The sequence below is a fragment of the Ranitomeya variabilis genome, chromosome 7 (assembly GCF_051348905.1).
Source record: "Ranitomeya variabilis isolate aRanVar5 chromosome 7, aRanVar5.hap1, whole genome shotgun sequence".
Taxonomy (NCBI): Eukaryota; Metazoa; Chordata; class Amphibia; order Anura; family Dendrobatidae; genus Ranitomeya; species Ranitomeya variabilis.
In genome coordinates, this window is record NC_135238.1 from 2790918 (window position 1) to 2813810 (window position 22893).

Here is a 22893-nt window from a genome sequence, read left to right on the forward strand (position 1 = left end):
GAAGTGCAGGGGGCGGTAGCCATTTCTCGCGCCACACTGGGAGTCTCCGCCCATAACACGCCCTCCTTCCCCTTGGGTGTAGCAATGGCGGCGCCTTTTGGCGGGAACTTTTGGCGGCTAATGGCGCAGCACAGTCTTTGTAATAAAGTACAGTCCAAGCACAACAAAGTACAGTCTCTAGGCACACATGACCTGATTCTTCAGGCTTAAGTAGATCCTGTTCGTGACGCCAAGTTGGAGCGCCCCCACACCGCCGCAGGGCCGAGGGGTACCCGGAGCCGGGCCTCTGAGTCTCTGCTCTGGGGGTTGTCACGGTGGCTAGACCCGGTCCGTGGCCCTGTCCGTCAGTGGGGGACGTCCGGTGAAATAGGTGGTAGTAATGATAGCGATGTAGCGGTGCAGTTGTGGGGTGTAAGTCGCGGTAAATAACGAGGACACCAGTTTGCAGTCTCTTTACCTCTTTACTGGAGATCTCTGAGTCCTCAGTCCAGAATACGGTTCACCAGGCTGCGCAAGTCCAGCCGGTCCAATGGCACCTCCAGAGCCCTCCTCTCAGGTGGAAATCTGTGCCTTCCTTCTAGCGCTATGTGTTGTAGTCCTTCCCTGCTGTGCTCACGGAAAGTGACCCCACAACGGTTGTGTCTGTTTCTTAAGTTCCCTCACAACTCGATTTGATGTTCCTCTGTAATCCACCCCTTCCCTGTATTCAGGTTGGAATGGCACCCGTTTGTCAGGTAGGCCTGGAGTTCTTCCGGGACCCTAGAGACGCCCCTCTCCCGCAATTGCCCCCCAAGACTTCATAGGTGATATGTGGTAGACAGCCCGCCTGAGACCGACTGTCCTGCCGCTGTTTGGAGTATGGCTTGAAGCTGTATTCTAATCCACTCCCTCGGCGTTCCGGCCACCGGTATTGCGCCTCAGCAAGGTGCTGCCTCTTTCAGCACAACCCCTGCTGGTATTCTCCTTCTGCTTGATCTCGTTTCTCACTCAGCACAATCTATCTCGCTTCTAGTCCTTTCCTTGAGTCCCGCCGCTTCCAGGAGCCTGCGCGGACCCGTTACGTTCTTTCAATGCCAAGCCTCTGCCAGGATCCCACCCCTGGCAGAGACCCTACAGTCTCTCCCTTCACAACACCCCCTGCCACAGGGTGTTGCTCCGTTCAATCCCGTCAGCGTTCTCCCTAACTTTCTGCCTGACCCCCAGTTTACCCACTATGGTGGGGAGTGGCCTAATGAATAGCACCCTTAGCTCCCCCCGGAGGCCCAGCTGTGAAACATATTGGTGTCTGTGATACCTGATTGGAGGAACTCCTTCGGTGCCATCGAACGTACCATGGCTCCCCTTAGCGGCAGAGCCACAGTACTGCAACGACCAGAACTCTGGGGCGCTGCAAATACTTCTGCACTCAGCCGTAATGGCTGGAGATCGCAGCGTACCATCCTCTGTGAGGACACGAGGGAGTGAATACTTCTGCACTCAGCCGTAATGGCTGGAGATCGCAGCATACCATCCTCTGTGAGGACACGAGGGAGTGAATACTTCTGCACTCAGCCGTAATGGCTGGAGATCGCAGCATACCATCCTCTGTGAGGACACGAGGGAGTGAATACTTCTGCACTCAGCCGTAATGGCTGGAGATCGCAGCGTACCATCCTCTGTGAGGACACGAGGGAGTGAATACTTCTGCACTCAGCCGTAATGGCTGGAGATCGCAGCGTACCATCCTCTGTGAGGACACGAGGGAGTGAATACTTCTGCACTCAGCCGTAATGGCTGGAGATCGCAGCATACCATCCTCTGTGAGGACACGAGGGAGTGAATACTTCTGCACTCAGCCGTAATGGCTGGAGATCGCAGCATACCATCCTCTGTGAGGACACGAGGGAGTGAATACTTCTGCACTCAGCCGTAATGGCTGGAGATCGCAGCGTACCATCCTCTGTGAGGACACGAGGGAGTGAATACTTCTGCACTCAGCCGTAATGGCTGGAGATCGCAGCATACCATCCTCTGTGAGGACATGAGGGAGTGAATACTTCTGCACTCAGCCGTAATGGCTGGAGATCGCAGCATACCATCCTCTGTGAGGACATGAGGGAGTGAATACTTCTGCACTCAGCTGTAATGGCTGGAGATCGCAGCATACCATCTTCTGTGAGGACATGAGGGAGTGAATACTTCTGCACTCAGGTGTAATGGCTGGAGATCGCAGCATACCATCCTCTGTGAGGGCACAAGGGAGTGAATACTTCTGCACTCAGCCTTAATGACTGGAGATCGCAGCATACAATCCTCTGTGAGGACATGAGGGAGTGAATACTTCTGCACTCAGCTGTAATGGCTGGAGATCGCAGCATACCATCCTCTGTGAGGACACGAGGGAGTGAATACTTCTACACTCAGCCGTAATGGCTGGAGATCGCAGCATATAATCCTCTGTGAGGACACGAGGGAGTGAATACTTCTGCACTCAGCCGTAATGGCTGGAGATCGCAGCATACCATCGTCTGCGAGGATATGAGGGAGTGAATACTTCTGCACTCAGCCGTAATGGCTGGAGATCGCAGCATACAATCCTCTGTGAGGACACGAGGGAGTGAATACTTCTGCACTCAGCCGTAATGGCTGGAGATCGCAGCATACCATCCTCTGTGAGGACACGAGGGAGTGAATACTTCTGCACTCAGCCGTAATGGCTGGAGATCGCAGCGTACCATCCTCTGTGAGGACATGAGGGAGTGAATACTTCTGCACTCAGCCGTAATGGCTGGAGATCGCAGCATACAATCCTCTGTGAGGACACGAGGGAGTGAATACTTCTGCACTCAGCTGTAATGGCTGGAAATCGCAGCATACCATCCTCTGTGAGGACACGAGGGAGTGAATACTTCTGCACTCAGCTGTAATGGCTGGAGATCGCAGCATACCATCCTCTATGAGGACACGAGGGAGTGAATACTTCTGCACTCAGCTGTAATGACTGGAGATTGCAGCATACCATCCTCTATGAGGACACGAGGGAGTGAATATTTCTGCACTCAGCTGTGGTGGCTGGAGATCGCAGCATACAATCCTCTGTGAGGACACGAGGGAGTGAATACTTCTGCACTCAGCTGTAATGGCTGGAAATAGCAGCATACCATCCTCTGTGAGGACACGAGGGAGTGAATACTTCTGCACTCAGCTGTAATAGCTGGAGATCGCAGCATACCATCCTCTATGAGTACACGAGGGAGTGAATACTTCTGCACTCAGCTGTAATAGCTGGAGATCGCAGCATACCATCCTCTGTGAGGGCACAAGGGAGTGACTACTTCTGCAATCAGCTGTAATGGCTGGAGATCGCAGCATACCATCCTCTGTGAGGGCACAAGGGAGTGACTACTTCTGCAATCAGCTGTAATGGCTGGAGATCGCAGCATACCATCCTCTGTGAGGGCACAAGGGAGTGACTACTTCTGCAATCAGCTGTAATGGCTGGAGATCGCAGCATACAATTCGCTGTGAGGACACGAGGGAGTGAATACTTCTGCACTCAGCCGTAATGGCTGGAGATCGCAGCATACCATCCTCTGTGAGGGCACAAGGGAGTGAATACTTCTGCACTCAGCTGTAATGGCTGGAGATCGCAGCATACCATCCTCTGTGAGGGCACAAGGGAGTGACTACTTCTGCAATCAGCTGTAATGGCTGGAGATCGCAGCATACCATCCTCTGTGAGGGCACAAGGGAGTGACTACTTCTGCAATCAGCTGTAATGGCTGTAGATCGCAGCATACAATTCTCTGTGAGGACACGAGGGAGTGAATACTTCTGCACTCAGCCGTAATGGCTGGAGATCGCAGCATACCATCCTCTGTGAGGGCACAAGGGAGTGAATACTTCTGCAATCAGCTGTAATGGCTGGAGATCGCAGCATACCATCCTCTATGAGTACACGAGGGAGTGAATACTTCTGCACTCAGCCGTAATGGCTGGAGATCGCAGCATACAATTCTCTGTGAGGACACGAGGGAGTGAATACTTCTGCACTCAGCCGTAATGGCTGGAGATCGCAGCATACCATCCTCTGTGAGGGCACAAGGGAGTGACTACTTCTGCAATCAGCTGTAATGGCTGGAGATCGCAGCATACCATCCTCTGTGAGGGCACAAGGGAGTGACTACTTCTGCAATCAGCTGTAATGGCTGGAGATCGCAGCATACCATCCTCTATGAGTACACGAGGGAGTGAATACTTCTGCACTCAGCCGTAATGGCTGGAGATCGCAGCATACCATCCTCTGTGAGGGCACAAGGGAGTGACTACTTCTGCAATCAGCTGTAATGGCTGGAGATCGCAGCATACCATCCTCTGTGAGGGCACAAGGGAGTGACTACTTCTGCAATCAGCTGTAATGGCTGGAGATCGCAGCATACAATTCTGTGAGGACACGAGGGAGTGAATACTTCTGCACTCAGCCGTAATGGCTGGAGATCGCAGCATACCATCCTCTGTGAGGGCACAAGGGAGTGAATACTTCTGCACTCAGCCGTAATGGCTGGAGATCGCAGCATACCATCCTCTATGAGGACACGAGGGAGTGAATACTTCTGCACTCAGCCGTAATGGCTGGAGATCGCAGCATACCATCCTCTATGAGGACACGAGGGAGTGAATACTTCTGCACTCAGCCGTAATGGCTGGAGATCGCAGCATACCATCCTCTGTGAGGGCACAAGGGAGTGAATACTTCTGCAATCAGCTATAATGGCTGGAGATCGCAGCATACGATTCTCTGTGAGGACACGAGGGAGTGAATACTTCTGCACTCAGCCGTAATGGCTGGAGATCGCAGCATACCATCCTCTGTGAGGGCACAAGGGAGTGACTACTTCTGCAATCAGCTGTAATGGCTGGAGATCGCAGCATGCAATCCTCTGAGGACACGAGGGAGTGAATACTTCTGCACTCATCCGTAATGGCTGGAGATCGCAGCTTACAATCTCACAACAGCAGGTATCAGTTTTTGGTGCAGAAACCTCCGGAGGATCAGTTGGGTTTTTGGGCACTAAACCTTCTCACATTCGCAGCAGAACCGTTTTTTTGTAAGCAGCTTCTTTCCTGCCAAGAGAGCAGATTTTGCCTACAGAAAGAAACGCAGCGTGTGAACATAGCCTTAGACTGCCGAGGTCTGATGAGCGGGGACTACAGGGCTCAGCTTTGGCGTCCGGCCTTGTCACCCCTATGGCTGAATGTGGGGGGCATCCTCGCAGAGCCATGTGCTAATCCTCTGTGGTCAGGGCTCAGAGCGGATCCACTAATCCTTAGCCCGTGCTAATTCCCAGGTCGCGGCTGACGCCGAGGACGAGCTGACTTCTCCGTGCTGTCATCTCCGTGCTGTCTGCAGGTGGAGCAGACCTGTGTGCAGATGAGGGAGGCTCCCGGCTGTCGTCTCTGGTCTCCTCCCTGTGGAGCCACACCTGACATCTGAGGAGAGAGTCAGGAAGAGTGCGAGAGACAGCTGCTCACACGGAGATGGTCCCGGGACCCCCAGACTGCTCAGGTGAGAGGCCTCGCTGCCCTGCATGTACTGGCGACATAGGGAATGTGTGTGCGCGTCCTGCCCGACTCCTCCAGGACCTCGCCACAGCCTATGTCAGCGATCCCGTGCAATCCTCTCCTCTCCGCACAATCAATCCTCATACTGCACGGGACGGAAACTTCTGTGTGACACCTGGAAAATGGCTCCAGTACGTGTAATACCTGGTATGTGATACGTCACACCTTGATATTGGACAGGGGGGCAAGGTGTGAATTACATGCGTGATAATACACGGGGGGAGTGTCTGTATTAGACCGGGGTCACACTCGCATCAATACCCGGCACTGCCGCCGGCACTCAGGACCAGAGCGTTCAGCTGCATGTGTTTCTATCCAGCCGCACACTCTGGTCCCGAGTGCCGGGTATTGATGCGCAGGTTTCTCACATTGCACTTGCAATTGTGACCCTTGTGATATTACATGGGGGGGAGTGTCTGTATTACACGTGTAATATTACTTGGGGGAATGTCTGTATTACATGTGTGATATTACACGGGGGAGTGTTTGTATTACATGTGATATTACATGGGGGAGTGGCTATTACACATGTGATATTACACGGGGGAGTGTCTATTACAGGTGTGATATTACACGGGGGAGTGTCTGTATTACACATGTGATATTACAAGTGTGATATTACACGGGGAGTGTCTGTATTACACGTGTAATATTACATGGGGGAGTGTCTGTATTACACAGGGGAGTGTTTGTATTGCACGTGTGATATTACATGGGGGAGTGGCTATTACACGTGATATTACATGGGGGGAGTGTCTGTATTACATGTGTGATATTACACGGGGCAGTGTCTGTATTACACGTGTGATATTACATGGGGGGAGTGTCTGTATTACACGTGTGATATTATTCAGGGGAGTTTCTGTATTATAGGTGTGATATTACATGGGGGAGTGTCTGTATTACACGTGTGATATTACTCGGGGGAGTGTCTGTATTACACGTGTGATATTACATGGGGGAGTGTCTATTACACATGTGATATTATTCGGGGGAGTTTCTGTATTACAGGTGTGATATTACATGGGGGAGTGTCTGTACCACACGTGATATTACAAGTGTGATATTACATGGGGGAGTGTCTGTATTACACGTGCGAGTATCTGTATTAGACTGGTATTACTGAGGGGAGTGTCTGTATTACACTGGTGATATTACTCGGGGGAGTGTCTGTATTACACGGGGGATGTGTATATTACACATATTAAATGTGTGATGTTACACATGGGGAGTGTGTGAATTACATGTGTGATATTACACGGGGGAATGTATGTATTACACGGGGAGTGTCTGTATTACACGTGTAATATTACAAGTGTGATATTACTCAGAGGAGTGTCTGTATTACATGTGTGATATTACACGGGGGAGTGTCTGTATTACACTTGTGATATTACTCGGGGGAGTGTCTGTATTACACGGGGGATGTGTATATTACACATATTAAATGTGTGATGTTACACATGGGGAGTGTGTGAATTACATGTGTGATATTACACGGGGGAATGTATGTATTACACGGGGAGTGTCTGTATTACACGTGTAATATTACATGGGGGAATGTCCTATTACGTGTGTTATTACACGGGGGGAGTGTCTATTACACGGGGGAGTGTTTGTATTACACGTGTGATATTACAAGTGTGATATTACATGGGGGAGTGTCTGTATTACACAGGGGAGTGTGTGTATTGCACGTGTGATATTACAAGTGTGATATTACACGGGGGAGTGTCTGTATTACATGTGTGATATTGCATGGGGGAGTGTGTATTACTTGTGTGATATTACACAGGAGAGTGTCTGTATTACACAGGGGAGTGTCTATCGCATGTGTGATATTACAAGTGTGATGTTACACGGGGGAGTGTCTGTATTACATATGTGATATTACACCGGGGAGTGTCAGTATTACACGAGGGAGTGTCTGTATTGCACGTGTGATATTACAAGTGTGATATTACACGGGGGAGTGTCTGTATTACATGTGTGATATTACACGGGGAAGTGTCTGTATTACACGGGGGGGTGTCTGTATCACACGTGTGATATTACTAGTGTGATATTACACGGGGGAGTGTCTGTATTATACTTTTGATATACGGGGAGTGTCTGTATTACAGGTGTGATATTACATGGGGGAGTGTCTGCATTACAAGTATGATATTACACGGGGGTGTCTGTATTAAACGTGTGATATTACAAGTGTGATATTACATGGGGCAGTGTCTGTATTACATGTGTTATATTACATGGGGGAGTGTCTATTACACTTTTGATATTATACGGGGGAGTTTCTATATTACAGGTGTGATGTTACATGGGGGAGTGTCTGTATTAAACATGTGATATCACACGGGGGAGTGTCTGTATTACATGTGTGATATTACACTGGGCAATGTCTGTATTACACGTGTGATATTACACGGGGGAGTGTCTGTTACACTTTTGATATTATACGGGGAGTGTCTGCATTACAGGTGTGATATTACATGGGAGATTTTGTATTAAAAGTGTGATATTACATGTGATATTACACAGGGGAGTGTCTGTATTATAGGTGTGCTGTTACATGGGGGAGTGTCTATTACATGTGATATTACATGGGGAGAGTCTATATTACACGTGTGATATTACACGGGGGAGTGTCTGTTACACTTTTGATATTATACGGGGAGTGTCTGCATTACAGGTGTGATATTACATGGGAGATTTTGTATTAAAAGTGTGATATTACATGTGATATTACACAGGGGAGTGTCTGTATTATAGGTGTGCTGTTACATGGGGGAGTGTCTATTACATGTGATATTACATGGGGAGTGTCTGTATTACATATGTGATATTACACGGGGGAGTGTCAGTATTACACGAGGGAGTGTCTGTATTGCACGTGTGATATTACAAGTGTGATATTACACGGGGGAGTGTCTGTATTACATGTGTGATATTACACGGGGAAGTGTCTGTATTACACGGGGGGGTGTCTGTATCACACGTGTGATATTACTAGTGTGATATTACACGGGGGAGTGTCTGTATTATACTTTTGATATACGGGGAGTGTCTGTATTACAGGTGTGATATTACATGGGGGAGTGTCTGCATTACAAGTATGATATTACACGGGGGTGTCTGTATTAAACGTGTGATATTACAAGTGTGATATTACATGGGGCAGTGTCTGTATTACATGTGTTATATTACATGGGGGAGTGTCTATTACACTTTTGATATTATACGGGGGAGTTTCTATATTACAGGTGTGATGTTACATGGGGGAGTGTCTGTATTAAACATGTGATATCACACGGGGGAGTGTCTGTATTACATGTGTGATATTACACTGGGCAATGTCTGTATTACACGTGTGATATTACACGGGGGAGTGTCTGTTACACTTTTGATATTATACGGGGAGTGTCTGCATTACAGGTGTGATATTACATGGGAGATTTTGTATTAAAAGTGTGATATTACATGTGATATTACACAGGGGAGTGTCTGTATTATAGGTGTGCTGTTACATGGGGGAGTGTCTATTACATGTGATATTACATGGGGAGAGTCTGTATTACACGTGTGATATTACACAGGGGAATATCTGTATTACACTGATATTACTCTGTGGAGTGTCTGTATTACATATGTGATATTATATGGGGCAGTGTCTGTATTACAAGTGTGATATTACACAGGGAAGTGTCTATTACACATGTGATATTACAAGTGTGATAATACATGGAGGAGTGTCTGTATTACATGTGTGATATTACATGAGGGGGGGTGTCTGTATTACACATGTGATATTACATGGGGGAGTGTCTGTATTACACGTGTGATATTACACGGGGAGTGTCTGTATTACATGCGTGATATTACACAGAGGAGTGTGTATTACATGTGGGAGTATCTGTATTACACGTGTGATATTACAAGTGTGATATTAGGCTACTTTCACACTTCCGTCGGTACGGGGCCGTAGCAAACCGTCGGCCCGACATACCGACGGACGTTGTACTAAATTTAGCACAACGTGGGCAGCGGATACAGTTTTACAATGCATCAGCTGCCCATTGTGATGAGCGGGGAGGAGGGGGCGGAGTTTCGGCCGCGCATGCGCGGTCGAAAATGGCGGGCGCGTCGCACAAAAAAACGTTACATTGAACTTTTTTTTTTTGTGACGACGGTCCGCCAATTACTGATACATCCAGTGCCACGATGTATGGAACGTGTGTCCATACGTCGTGATGCATCGGTAATACAAGTCTACGTGCAAAAAACGCATCCTGCGGGCAACTTTGCAGGATGCGTTTTTTGTACAGAACGACGCATTGCAATGTCTTAAGACGGAAGTGTGAAAGTATCCTTACATGGGGGAGTGTCTATTAACATGTGTGATATTACACATTGGTCTGCATTACACAGGTGATATTACATAGGGAGTCTGTATTACACAGGTGATATTATACACAGGTTTTATATTAAACATGATATTACACTGGGGGTCTTTATTACATGGGTGATTTTACACTGGGGGTATTACACTTGTGATATTACACGCGGGGTCTGTATTATACAGGTGATATTACATGGAGGTCTGTATTACACAGGGGATACTACACTGGAGGTCTGTATTACACAAGTGATATTACACTGGGGGTCTGTATTGCATGTGTGATATTACACGGAATTCTGTATTACACAGGTGATATTATACGGGGGTTTGTATTACACAGGGGGTCTGCATTTGTAGGTGATATTACACAGGGGGTCTATTACACTTGTGATATTACACAGGGGGGTCTGTATTACACAGGTGATATTACATGGGGGGTCTGTATTAGACTTGTGATATTACACATGGGGTCTGTATTTCATGTGTGATATTACACAGGGGGTCTATTACACTTGTGATATTACACAGGGGGTCTATTACACAGGTGATATTACATGGGGGGTCTGTATTAGACTTGTGATATTACACATGGGGTCTGTATTACATGTGTGATATTACACGGGGAGTCTGTATTACACGTGTGATATTACATGGGATTCTGTACTACACAGGTGATATTACACGGGGGTCTGTATTAGATTTGTGATATTACACATGGGGTCTGTATTACATGTGTGATATTACACGGGGAGTCTATTACACGTGTGATATTACACGGGAGTCTGTACTACACAGGTGATATTACACGGGGGGGTCTATTACACTTGTGATATTACACAGGGGGGTCTGTATTACACAGGTGATGTTACACGGGGGTCTGTATTAGACTTGTGATATTACACATGGGGTCTGTATTACATGTGTGATATAACTCGGGGAGTCTGTATTACACGTGTGATATTACACGTGAGTCTGTACTACACAGGTGATATTACACGGGGGTCTGTATTAAATTTGTGATATTACACATAGGGTCTGTATTACATGTGTTATTACACGGAGGGTCTGTATTACACGTGTGATATTACACAGGTGCATCTGTGTTACATGTGTTATCTCCTTTTCTTTGTTATATTGTTCAAGTGTCTGATGATATTGGTTCTCGTGGTCATGTTACCGTTGGCAGCAGTGATATTTGGCTCTTGTTCTCACCAGTTGCCGGTTGTCCTCGGTGTGCAGCGGTGTCTGTGTCTCGCAGTGACGTGATTTTGGCCTGGAACCATTGTGTGTTGCATTGTGTAAGCCTCTCAGTATCGTCACACCCGCTGCGCTGGTCGGACTTGTCCTGGACGACGCACACCCTGAGAAATGTGCTGCAGAAACCGTCCAATCCCAATCCTCATATCACGGGGACAGGTGCTGCTGAGGTGACAGTGCCGGCAGGTGACGGGGAGGGGCTGTCAGTCTGGAGCACGACACCCACAGGGCGACATTCCTGACATACAATGAGCTGCTATTCATGTCGCTGCGCTCTGAAGAAAGTCCGGGAACGTTTTGTGTTTCTGTTTAAAAATGTGACAAACAGAAAAAATATGAATGAAATAGCGGTGAAGCGGCGGCCGTGGGAACAGACGGGTACAATTAAATTGGTACGCGGACTGTGCTGGCTTTCCTGTGTGATCCATCCGTCCACTCTAACTTGTTGCAGACCAACCTGTGCTGAGTTCCAGGTCCCCTGAGAAGTGTTCTGTCCTTCTGTGCAGGCCAGGCCCCCTCGTCCTTGGCACCCTATGCTGGATCTTAAACCCTTCGCCCTTGGCACCCCGTGCTGGATCTTGGGTTTGAGCCCTTCATCCTGGGCTCTCCATGCTGGGTCTTTGGCTCACAATACTGAGTCTAGAGTCGGTTGTGCTGGGTCCTGGGCTATCCCATGCTGGGTCACGGGTTTTGCCGCCCTGGGTCTCAGGTTTTGCCGCCCTGGGTCCCTTGTTTTGCCACCCTGGGTCCTGGGCTTTGCTGCGCTGGGTCCTGGGTTTTGCTCCGTTGGGTTCTGGGTTTCGCTGTGATGTATCCAATCTGCTGGGTTCCTGATGTGTGGATGTGTTATTTGGCATAAGGGTTCACAAACTTCTTGGGGTCGTTTGTCTGTGTGGCCGTCATGTCTGCTGTCTATTTCTATGTGTTGCTAACTATGCTCCCCTGTAATCTCGCTCACAACGTGCCATTCGTGTTGTTTTTCGGAATTTCTCAGTAAAATGCCCGGGGCTGACGATCTGATTTCCATGTGACACACAGTTGCACGCCACCTGCGCAGGCCTCGCCAATATGGGCAGTATTTCCAGTCGGGTTTGTCTGAGTCACTTTCTGTCCTGGGAATCTGCACTTTCATCACTGGTGAATTTCCAAGTGTTGAGAGTTTAATTAGCCGCTTCATCAGGTGCTGATCGCAAATTCTGTCCTCTAATTACCATAGGACGCCCTTCCTCCTGTCAGCCATTATGCTGTCATACGCTGCAAACAAGGAAGGTGGACGAACACAGGGTAAGTGGCCCTCACCTCCTGCCTCTGTGGGAGCAGCACCGGTGCTACAACATATCCCAACATGTCCTGCCAGAGCCGCGAGAGCCAGAGAGAAAAAGAGACCGGCCGAGACTGGCTACACCAGGCAGAAAGCTGGAGAAAGACATTTTGACTGCTCCTCACTGGGTTGCTGGACTTTTGCCATTTTGTGTAGCTACTCATTGGTTGTGGGCCAGATACATTGGTCACTCCCTGCTGGGTCCACAGCTCCTCAGTGAGGGATCCAGATACATTGGCCACTCCCTGCAGGGTCTACAGCTTCTCAGTGAGGGTTCCAGATACATTGGTCACTCCCTACAGGGTCCACAGCTCCTCAGTGAGGGTTCCAGATACATTGGTCACTCCCTGCTGGGTCCACAGCTCCTCAGTGAGGGTTCCAGATACATTGGTCACTCCCTACAGGGTCCACAGCTCTTCAGTGAGGGTTCCAGATACATTGGCCACTCCCTGCAGGGTCCATAGCGCCTCAGTGAGGGTTCCAGATACATTGGTCACTCCCTGCAGGGTCTACAGCTTCTCAGTGAGGGTTCCAGATACATTGGTCACTCCCTGCTGGGTCCACAGCTTCTCAGTGAGGGTTCCAAATACATTGGCCACTCCCTGCAGGGTCCACAGCTCCTCAGTAAGGATTCCAAATACATTGGCCTCTCTCTGCAGGGTCCATAACTCCTCAGTGAGGGTTCCAGATACATTGGTCACTCCCTGCTGGGTCCACAGCTCCTCAGTGAGGGTTCCAGATACATTGGTCACTCCCTACAGGGTCCACAGCTCTTCAGTGAGGGTTCCAGATACATTGGCCACTCCCTGCAGGGTCCACAGCTCCTCAGTGAGGGTTCCAGATACATTGGTCACTCCCTGCAGGGTCTACAGCTTCTCAGTGAGGGTTCCAGATACATTGGTCACTCCCTGCTGGGTCCACAGCTTCTCAGTGAGGGTTCCAAATACATTGGTCACTCCCTGCAGCGTCCACAGCTCCTCAGTAAGGATTCCAAATATATTGGCCTCTTCATGCAGGGTCCACAGCTCCTCAGTGAGGGTTCCAGATACATTGGTCACTTCCTGCAGGGTCTACAGCTCCTCAGTGAGGGTTCCAGATACATTGGCCATTCCCTGCAGGGTCCACAGCTCCTCAATGAGGGTTCCAGAAACATTGGGCACTCCCTGCAGGGTCCACAGCTCCTCAGTGAGGCTTCCAGATACATTGGCCACTCCTTGCAATGTCCACAGCTCCTCAGTGAGGGTTTCAGATACATTGGCCACTCCCTGCAGGGTCCACAGCTCCTCAGTGAGGGTTCAAGATACATTGGCCACAGCCTGCGGGTCCACAGCTCCTCAGTGAGGGTTCCAGATACATTGGCCACTCCCTGCAGGGTCTGTAGCTTCTTGGTGGGGTTCTGGACAACGTGGCTGCTATCCTCATTGCTGGGTCCAGACTTTTTATCCACTCTCTGTGGAGGTCTGGACATTTCAGCTGCTTTTTGGATGCTCTCTGTGGAGTTTATGGCTCCTCAGTGGGGGGTTGGACACTTCAGCTGTTCTCTGATGGGTCTATGGTTCATAGTGGGGTAGAGGGTCCACTGCTCCTCAATGGGTGGTCTGGACATGACTGCTCTATACAGTGTGTATGTCTCCTTGGTTGTGGTAAGAGGTGGTTGGTGGTGTCATTGAGCTCCTCAATGGGAGATTTGGAAATCTTGGGTGCTTTCTGCAGAGTCTATAGCGGATTCTTATTGAGGGGTCCAGACACTTAATCTGCTCTCTGGTGGGTCTACAGCTACTCGTTGGGGATCTTGACACTTTGGCCACTCTCTACAGGGTTTATGCTCTCCTTTGGGGGTTCTGACAGTTGGACCACTTTTTGCAGGGTTTTTCACTCCTTGTTTCTGAGTCCCGACTCTTTGAACACTCACTGCAGCGTCTAACGCTCTTTGGGGAGTCCGGAAACTTTGGCAGCTCTCTTCAGGGTTTTCAGCTTCTTGTTGGGGCTCCTGATATTTTGGGCACTATTTGCAGGGTCTATGGCTCCATAGTGGGGGGCTCCATGGCTTCTCATTGAGAGGTTTTTACACTTTGCTCTCTGCAGGGTCTGCGACTCCTCATTGGGGGTTCCTGACACTTTGGTGCTCTCTGCAGGATCTACAGCTCTTCGTTGGGGGGTACTGACAATTTGGCCACTTTCTGCAGGGTCAACGGCTCCTCGTTGGGTGGTCCTGACAATATGATCACTTTCTGCTGGGTCTAAGGCTCCTTGTTAGGGGGTCCTGACACTTTGGTTGCTCTTTCACCTCTCCTCATTGTATTTGTTTCCAGCTTCATCCATCTCATGACCTCAGGAGACGAGGAGAGTCGAGAAGGCGACCCCCACAGCTGGGATGGTGGCATGGCTTCTCCCACCATGGAGGAACATTTCTACCCCTTCTTGATAGAAAGGCGCCCATCTTACCTGGAGGAAGATGATGAAGAGCGCGGGGAGGAGGACTTGAGCCTCGCCTTGGAGAGGAAGGACAAGGACCTGCTTCTGGCAGCAGAACTGGGCAAAGCACTTCTGGAGAGGAATGACTACCTGGAGAAGAGCCGAGAGAGTCTGGAGGAGGAACTGCGCGGCACACGGGAGGTGAGGCCACATTCCTACATGTGCTGCTACATACTATCCTATTCTCTAGCCCTCTCCAGAGCTGCGGCCACTATTCTGCTGTTACATCATGTCTTATCCTCTGCTCACCCCCAGAGCTGCACTCACTGATCTGCTGTCACATCATTACTTATCCTCCAGTCACCTCCAGAGCTGCACTCGCTGATCTGCTGTCACATCATTACTTATCCTCCAGTCACCCCCAGAGCTGCACTCGCTGTTCTGCTGTCACATTGTGTCTTATACTCCAGAGCTGCACTCACTATTCTGCTGTCACATCGTGTCTGATGCAGTGCCTTTGTGTTGCAGCGTCTGGAGCAGGAGAAGCACGCTTTACGCCTGAAGATGGAGGCGAAGGACGGTGAATGGAAAGCGCAAATCACAGACCTGGAGAGCGACTTGTCCGAGGCCCGACACCAGGTCCGACAACTGCTGTCCGAGCACAAAGAGTGCGGCCGCGAGAGCGCCACCGCTGTGCAGGAGCTGTCCGAACAGAACCAGCGTCTGGTGGAGCAGCTGGCACAGGTACCACACATCCGTGGCTTAGATACAGCCAACGAGGATTAGATACAGGGCTCAGCAGTCAGTATCACACAGGAGAGGATTAGATACACGGCTCAGCAGTCAGTATCACACAGGAGAGGATGAGATACACGGCTCAGCAGACAGTATCACACAGGAGAGGATTAGATACACAGCTCAGCAGACAGTATCACACAGGAGAGGATTAGATACACGGCTCAGCAGTCAGTATCACACAGGAGAGGATTAGATACACGGCTCAGCAGTCAGTATCACACAGGAGAGGATTAGATACACGGCTCAGCAGTCAGTATCACACAGGAGAGGATTAGATACACGGCTCAGCAGTCAGTATCACACAGGAGAGGATTAGATACACGGCTCAGCAGACAGTATCACACAGGAGAGGATTAGATACACAGCTCAGCAGTCAGTATCACACAGGAGAGGATTAGATACACGGCTCAGCAGACAGTATCACACAGGAGAGGATTAGATACACAGCTCAGCAGACAGTATCACACAGGAGAGGATTAGATACACGGCTCAGCAGTCAGTATCACACAGGAGAGGATTAGATACACGGCTCAGCAGTCAGTATCACAGGATAGGATTAGATACACAGCTCAGCAGTCAGTATCACACAGGAGAGGATTAGATACACGGCTCAGCAGTCAGTATCACACAGGATAGGATTAGATACACAGCTCAGCAGTCAGTATCACACAGGAGAGGATTAGATACACGGCTCAGCAGTCAGTATCACACAGGAGAGGATTAGATACACGGCTCAGCAGTCAGTATCACACAGGAGAGGATTAGATACACGGCTCAGCAGTCAGTATCACACAGGAGAGGATTAGATACACGGCTCAGCAGTCAGTATCACACAGGAGAGGATTAGATACACGGCTCAGCAGTCAGTATCACACAGGAGAGGATTAGATACACGGCTCAGCAGTCAGTATCACACAGGAGAGGATTAGATACACGGCTCAGCAGTCGGTATCACACAGGAGAGGATTAGATACACGGCTCAGCAGTCAGTATCACACAGGAGGGGATTAGATACAGCAGCAGAGCAGAGATGTGCCGTATTCGGGCTTAGATACTGCTTAGCTGCGCCCGTGTAGCAGTAATGAGGACACGCTGCCCCCATCCTGTAATCCTCTAATCCGGGGTGACAGCTGCCGGCTCCGCAGTCTCCTCCGCCCTGTAATCCTCAGGACTGGGGGAAGCATTGCAATATCAGGCTGGAGCGATGTCGTCCGCACCATCCTGTCCTCCTGGTTTCTGGCCATGTCACCCGGTGTTGTTCTCTGGTGTCAGTCGCAAGTATATAAATAACCTGGAGCAATAACCAATAACCCGATAATTCTCTCCGTATTACACACAGAAAGAAAGATACAAAACCGCCATAATGCTACGCCGCGCTCAGGGTTGGCGGCACAAGTATCCGAGCAGGTGGCCACATCGTGTATAAATCACCAGCTGTATCCGTAGGATTACACGTAACCAGCCTGCACCAGATGCAGAAGCCACAGCCGCCATCATCAGGCTACACTGTCCAGGACGTCAGCGTGGGTTTCGCACTGTTGTTTCCTCAGGGGTAGTGGATCGATGGCCACAATTCATTGTATAGTGCGCACACTCTGAGAATTACATTACTTGCTGCAGGTCGGGCAATAACATGCACAGAAGTTGACACACATGGGTGTGAATGGCTACTAAAGATAACATCCTCACCTGCTTGTAATCAGTGTGTGTGCATGTAAGCTGAGTGAGTTTCTGGGATCCAGACAGACTCTGGCGTCTTTCATCCAGCCACTGACATTTCTATATTGTGAGTCATGAGGAAAGCAAAAGAATTGTCAGTGGATCTACGGGAAAAGGTAGTTGAACTGGAGAAAACAGGAAAGGGAAACAAAAAGATATCCAAGGAATTGAAAATGTCAGTCAGCAGCGTTCACACTGTGATTAACAAATGGAAAATCAGGGGTTCTGTAAAAACAAAACCACGGTCAGGTAGACCAACAAAAATGTCATCCACAACTGCCAGGAAAAGTGTTCGGGTTGCTAAGAAAAACCCATAAATAACATCAGCTGAAATACAGGACTCTGAAAACTAGCGGTGTGACTGTTTCAAGATGAACAAGAAGGAGGCACTTGAAGAAAACTGGGCTGCATGGTCGAGTCACCAGAAGAAAGCCATTACTGTTCAAATGCCACAAACTATCTCGCCTTCAATATGCAAAACAGCACAGAGACAAGCCTCAAAACTTCTGGAACAAGGTAATTTGAAATGATGAGACCAAAATTGAACTTTCTGGCCACAACCATAAACATTAAATTTGGAGAGAGGTCAACAAGACCTATGATGAAAGGAACACCATTCCTACTGTAAAGCACGGAGGTGGGTCACTCATGTTTTGGGGATATGTGAGCTACAAAGGCACAGGAAACTTGGTCACAGTTGAAAGAAAGATGAATGCAGCACGTTATCAGCAAATACTGGAGGCAAATTTGCACTCATCAGCCCGGAAGCTGCGCATGGGACGTACTTCGATGTTCCAACATGACAACGATCCAAACCACATGGCCAAGTCGATCTGTCATTGGCTAAAGCAGAACAAAGTCAAGGTTCTGGAATGGCCATCTCAGTCTCCTGACCTCAATATTATTGAGCCACTCTGGGGAGATCTCAAGCGTGCAGTTCATGCTAGACAGCCCAGGAATTTACAGGAACTGGTGGCTTTTCTCCAAGAAGAGTGGGCAGCTTTACCATCTGAGAAAATAAAGAACCTCATCCACAACTACCACAAAAGGCTTCAAGCTGTCATTGATGTTAGAGGGGGCAATACACAAATTAACAAATGGGGTATGTGAACTTTTGATCAGGGTCATTTGGATGTTTTGGGTCATCATTATGATTTAAAAAGAGAAAACACAGTAGTTTGACAATAAATGGCTTCACTCAACCACTAACCAACCAATAACCATGAGTGAAGAAAAAGTTTTGCCGATATCATTTATATTCTCTGAAAAAAGGCCAAAAAAAGCAAAAATTCTGCCAGGGTATGTAAACTTTTGAGCACAACTGTATATGGTATTTCCTATTTGGTGTGTGTGATTTCTTACGTTCACTTTGTGCTTGTTCTGAATAAGCCCTGACCTCGGCAAGCCCTATTTGGGAGCGTTGTGGTATGGAGACCTGCGATGTGGAGAAGTTCCAGGAGATGTTCCGTGCGTTTTGTGAGGTTCCAGGCCCTATCTTCTCAGCTGCTTCATCTCTTTTGAACCTAAGAATTCCTTAGGCTTCCGTACCTTGGCGGCAAAGCTAGCTTGGAACAAAGAAGCTCTAGTAGCTAACTTCTGGCAGGGCCCGTCTCATTAAATTTAGGATTAGCTGGTGGCAGAGACTTACCTTCCTTGTTGGATGCCATTATACACCTGGCCACCAGAATTGAGCTCCACTTCCATGACCGAGATCTGGAACAAACTTTTGCATCTTCTCATGCCAAATGACATCCCAGACTGGCTCCAAACTTCTGGGCTTCTTTGCTACGGAAAGTGACACCACCAGCTTCTGAACCAATGCATGTTGAGCAGACTGCACTTTCTGTGCAGAAACAGAAGTGGAACTACAGAGACTACTTTTTGTATGTATTGTGGAGGCAAGGGGCATTTTGGTCGCCAGTGCCCAGTGAAACCAGGAAACACCTAGGGTTAGCCGGAGTGAGTGTAATTGCTGTCCAAGACTATTGTCTGAAATTACCTTGACATGGCAGGTGATGTCCCTCTAAATCGCTGCCCATCTTGATTCTGGCTCCACCGGTAACTTAATTCATCTAGATCAGATGAAGATCTTCATGGTGCCATGAAAGAAATAAAAGAATCCCCACTATCCATAAACAGAGAGATGGCGAGGGAACACTTAGCTAATTCACATGAATTTAAATCTCTTGGTCCAGATGAATTATATCCTAGGGTACTGAAAGATTTAGCAGAGGAAATTGCAGAACCACTAGCCAGAATCTTTGAAAAATCCTGGAAAACACAAGAAGTCCCCAAAAATTGGAGAAGGACAAATGTTGTCCCTATCTTAAAATAAGGAAAGAAGAGCTAGGAAATTACAGGCCAGTGAACCTTACTTCTATACCAGGAAAGATATTTGAACAAATTATTAAACAGCATGTATGTAAGTACTTGGATAAGAATACAGTAATTAACCGGAGCCAGCATGGGCTTGTAGCAAACAAGTCATGCCAGACTCATCGAATTTCCTTTTTTGATGGAATCACTGACTGGTTGGATCAGGGAAATGCGGTTGATATAGTATATCTCGACTTCAGCAAAGAGTTTGATAAAGTATCTCATACTATCCTTATTGGAAAAATGACAAATTATGGGATTGCCAAGCTACAGTTAGGTGGATTCATAACTGGCTCAGTGATCATACTCAGTTTGGTAATATGTGGTTGCACATCCAATTGGAAGAGTGTTTCAAGTGGGGTACCACAAGGCTCTGTCCTGGCACTAGTGTTACAAGTGGGGTACCACAAGGCTCTGTCCTGGCCCCAGAGTTGTTCAACATTTTTATAAATGATCTAGCTAAGGCCATGTGCACACGTTCAGTATTTTTTGTTGTTTTTTTTTGTGGTTTTTCGCTATAAAAACGTGATAAAAACGCAAAAAAAACATGAAAAAACGCTTACATATGCCTCCCATTATTTTCAGTGTATTCCGCATATTTTGTGCACATGCTGCATTTTTTTCCACGAAAAAATCGCATCGCGGGAAAAAAAGCAACATGTTCATTAAATTTGCGGAATTGCGGGGATTCCGCACACCTAGGAGTGCATTGATCTGCTTACTTCCCGCACGGGGCTGTGCCCACCATGCGGGAAGTAAGCAGATTATGTGCGGTTGGTACCCAGGGTGGAGGAGAGGAGACTCTCCTCCACGCACTGGGCACCATATAATTGGTAAAAAAAAAAAGAATTAAAATAAAAAAGTCATATACTCACCTTCGATGGCCCCCTGAGTGTTCCCGCCTCTCACCGCTGCATGCTGGCGCTTCGGTTCCTATAGATGGCGTGGTGAAGGACCTGCGATGACGTCGCTGTCTTGTGATTGGTCGCGAGACCGGTCATGTGACCGCTCACGTGACCGCGACGTCATCGAAGGTCCTGAACCACACCATCTATAGGAACGGACGCCGCTGAGGAGATCGGCTGTCTGCAGGTGAGTATAACCATTTTTTTTTTTTTTTTTATTATTTTTAAACATTCTATCTTTTACTATTGATGCTGCATAAGCAGCATCTATAGTAAAAAGTTGGTCACACTTGTCAAACAGTATGTTTGTGTGACCAACCTGTCAGTCAGTTTTCCAAGCGATGCTACAGTTCGCTTGGAAAACTTTAGCATTCTGCAAGCTAATTACGCTTGCAAAATGCTAAAAAAAAATGCCAAAAAAAATGCGGATTTCTTGCAGAAAATTTCCGGTTTTCTTCAGGAAATTTCTGCAAGAAATCCTGACGTGTGCACATACCCTTAGGGAACTGAAGGTAAACTGAATAAATTTGCAGACAATGCAAAGATAGGAGGAATAGCTAAGGGTACCGTCTCACAGTGGCACTTTGGTCGCTACGACGGTACGATCCGTGACGTTCCAGCGATATACTTACGATCTCGCTGTGTCTGACACGCTACTGCGATCAGGGACCCCGCTGAGAATCGTACGTCGTAGCAGATCGTTTGAAACTTTATTTCGTCGCTGGATCTCCCGCTGACATCGCTGCATCGGCGTGTGTGACGCCGATGCAGCGATGTCTTCACTGGTAACCAGGGTAAATATCGGGTTACTAAGCGCAGGGCCGCGCTTAGTAACCCGATGTTTACCCTGGTTACCATTGTAAATGTAAAAAAAAACAAAAAACACCACATACTTACATTCCGGTGCCTGTCACGTCCCCGGGCGTCCGCTTCCCTGCACTCCTCCTGCATCCTGTGTCAGCGCCGGCCGGCCGTACATCAGAGCGCAACGGTGACGTCACCGCTCTGCTTTACGGCCGCGCTTACACAGGATGCAGGAGGAGTGCAGGGAAGCGGACGCCTGGGGACATGACAGGCACTGGAATGTGAGTATGTGTTTTGGTTTTTTTTACATTTACAATGGTAACCAGGGTAAACATCGGGTTACTAAGCGCGGCCCTGCGCTTAGTAACCCGATGTTTACCCTGGTTACCCGGGGACTTCGGCATCGTTGGTCGTTGGAGAGCTGTCTGTGTGACAGCTCTCCAGCGACCACACAAGGACTTTCCAACGATCACGGACAGGTCGTATCGCTGGTCGTGATCGTTGGAAAGTTGCTGAGTGTGACGGTACCCTAACACTAGAGAAGACAGATAAGGGATTCAGAAGGATCTAGATAAGCATCTAGATTCTACATTTGGGCAAGAAAAACGAAAATTACATCTATAGAATGGGAGGAATAGAACTAAGTAACAGCCCGTGTGAAAAAGACTTGGGTATACTAATAGATCACAGACCGCACATGAGTCAACAGTGTGATGAAGCAGCAAAAAAGGCAAATACAGTTCTAGGATATATTAAGAGAAGCATAGAGTCTAGATCATGTGAAGTAATTATCCCCCTCTACTCCTCCTTGGTCAGGCCTCATCTGGAATACTATGTCCAGTTCTGGGCTCCACATTTTAAAAAAGACATTGATAAATTGGAGCAAATTCAGAGAAGACCTACAAGGATGGTGAGCGGACTGCAAAGTATGTAATACTAGGAACGATTAAAGGATCAGGGAATATTTAGCCTGCAATAAAGAAGGCTAAGAGGAGACTTAATAGCTATCTACAAATATCTGCAGGGCTGTCACAGTGTAGAGGGATTGTCCTTATTCTCATTTGCTTATGGATACACGAGAAGCAATGGAATTAAACTGAAAGGGAGGAGACACAGATTAGATATTAGAAAGGTGATCAATGAGTGAAACAGGCTGTCATGAGAGGAGATGAGTTCTCCTTCAATTAAATTCTTCAATCAGAGGCTGGCAGACATCTGTCTGAGATGGTTTAGTGACTCCTGCATTGAGCAGGGAGTTGGTAATGATGACCCTGGAGGTCCCTTCCAATTATAACATT

General features: G+C 48.2%; 1 protein-coding gene across 2 annotated transcripts in view; it reads left to right on the forward strand.

Annotated features, from left to right (window-relative positions):
* Positions 1–5394: 5394 nt before the first annotated feature.
* BICDL2 (BICD family like cargo adaptor 2) overlaps positions 5395–22893 on the forward strand; it is a 33254-nt gene continuing 15755 nt past the window's right edge. The window contains exons 1-3 of one of the 2 annotated variants that reach the window (XM_077273660.1): positions 5395–5545; positions 14891–15194; positions 15522–15737. In XM_077273660.1, coding sequence (XP_077129775.1) covers positions 14904–15194; positions 15522–15737 — 507 coding nt within the window. In that variant the 5' untranslated portion in view covers positions 5395–5545; positions 14891–14903. Of the gene's footprint in view, positions 5546–5726; positions 5749–14890; positions 15195–15521; positions 15738–22893 lie in introns of those variants that run through there. The other variant, XM_077273661.1, reaches the window with a different exon arrangement.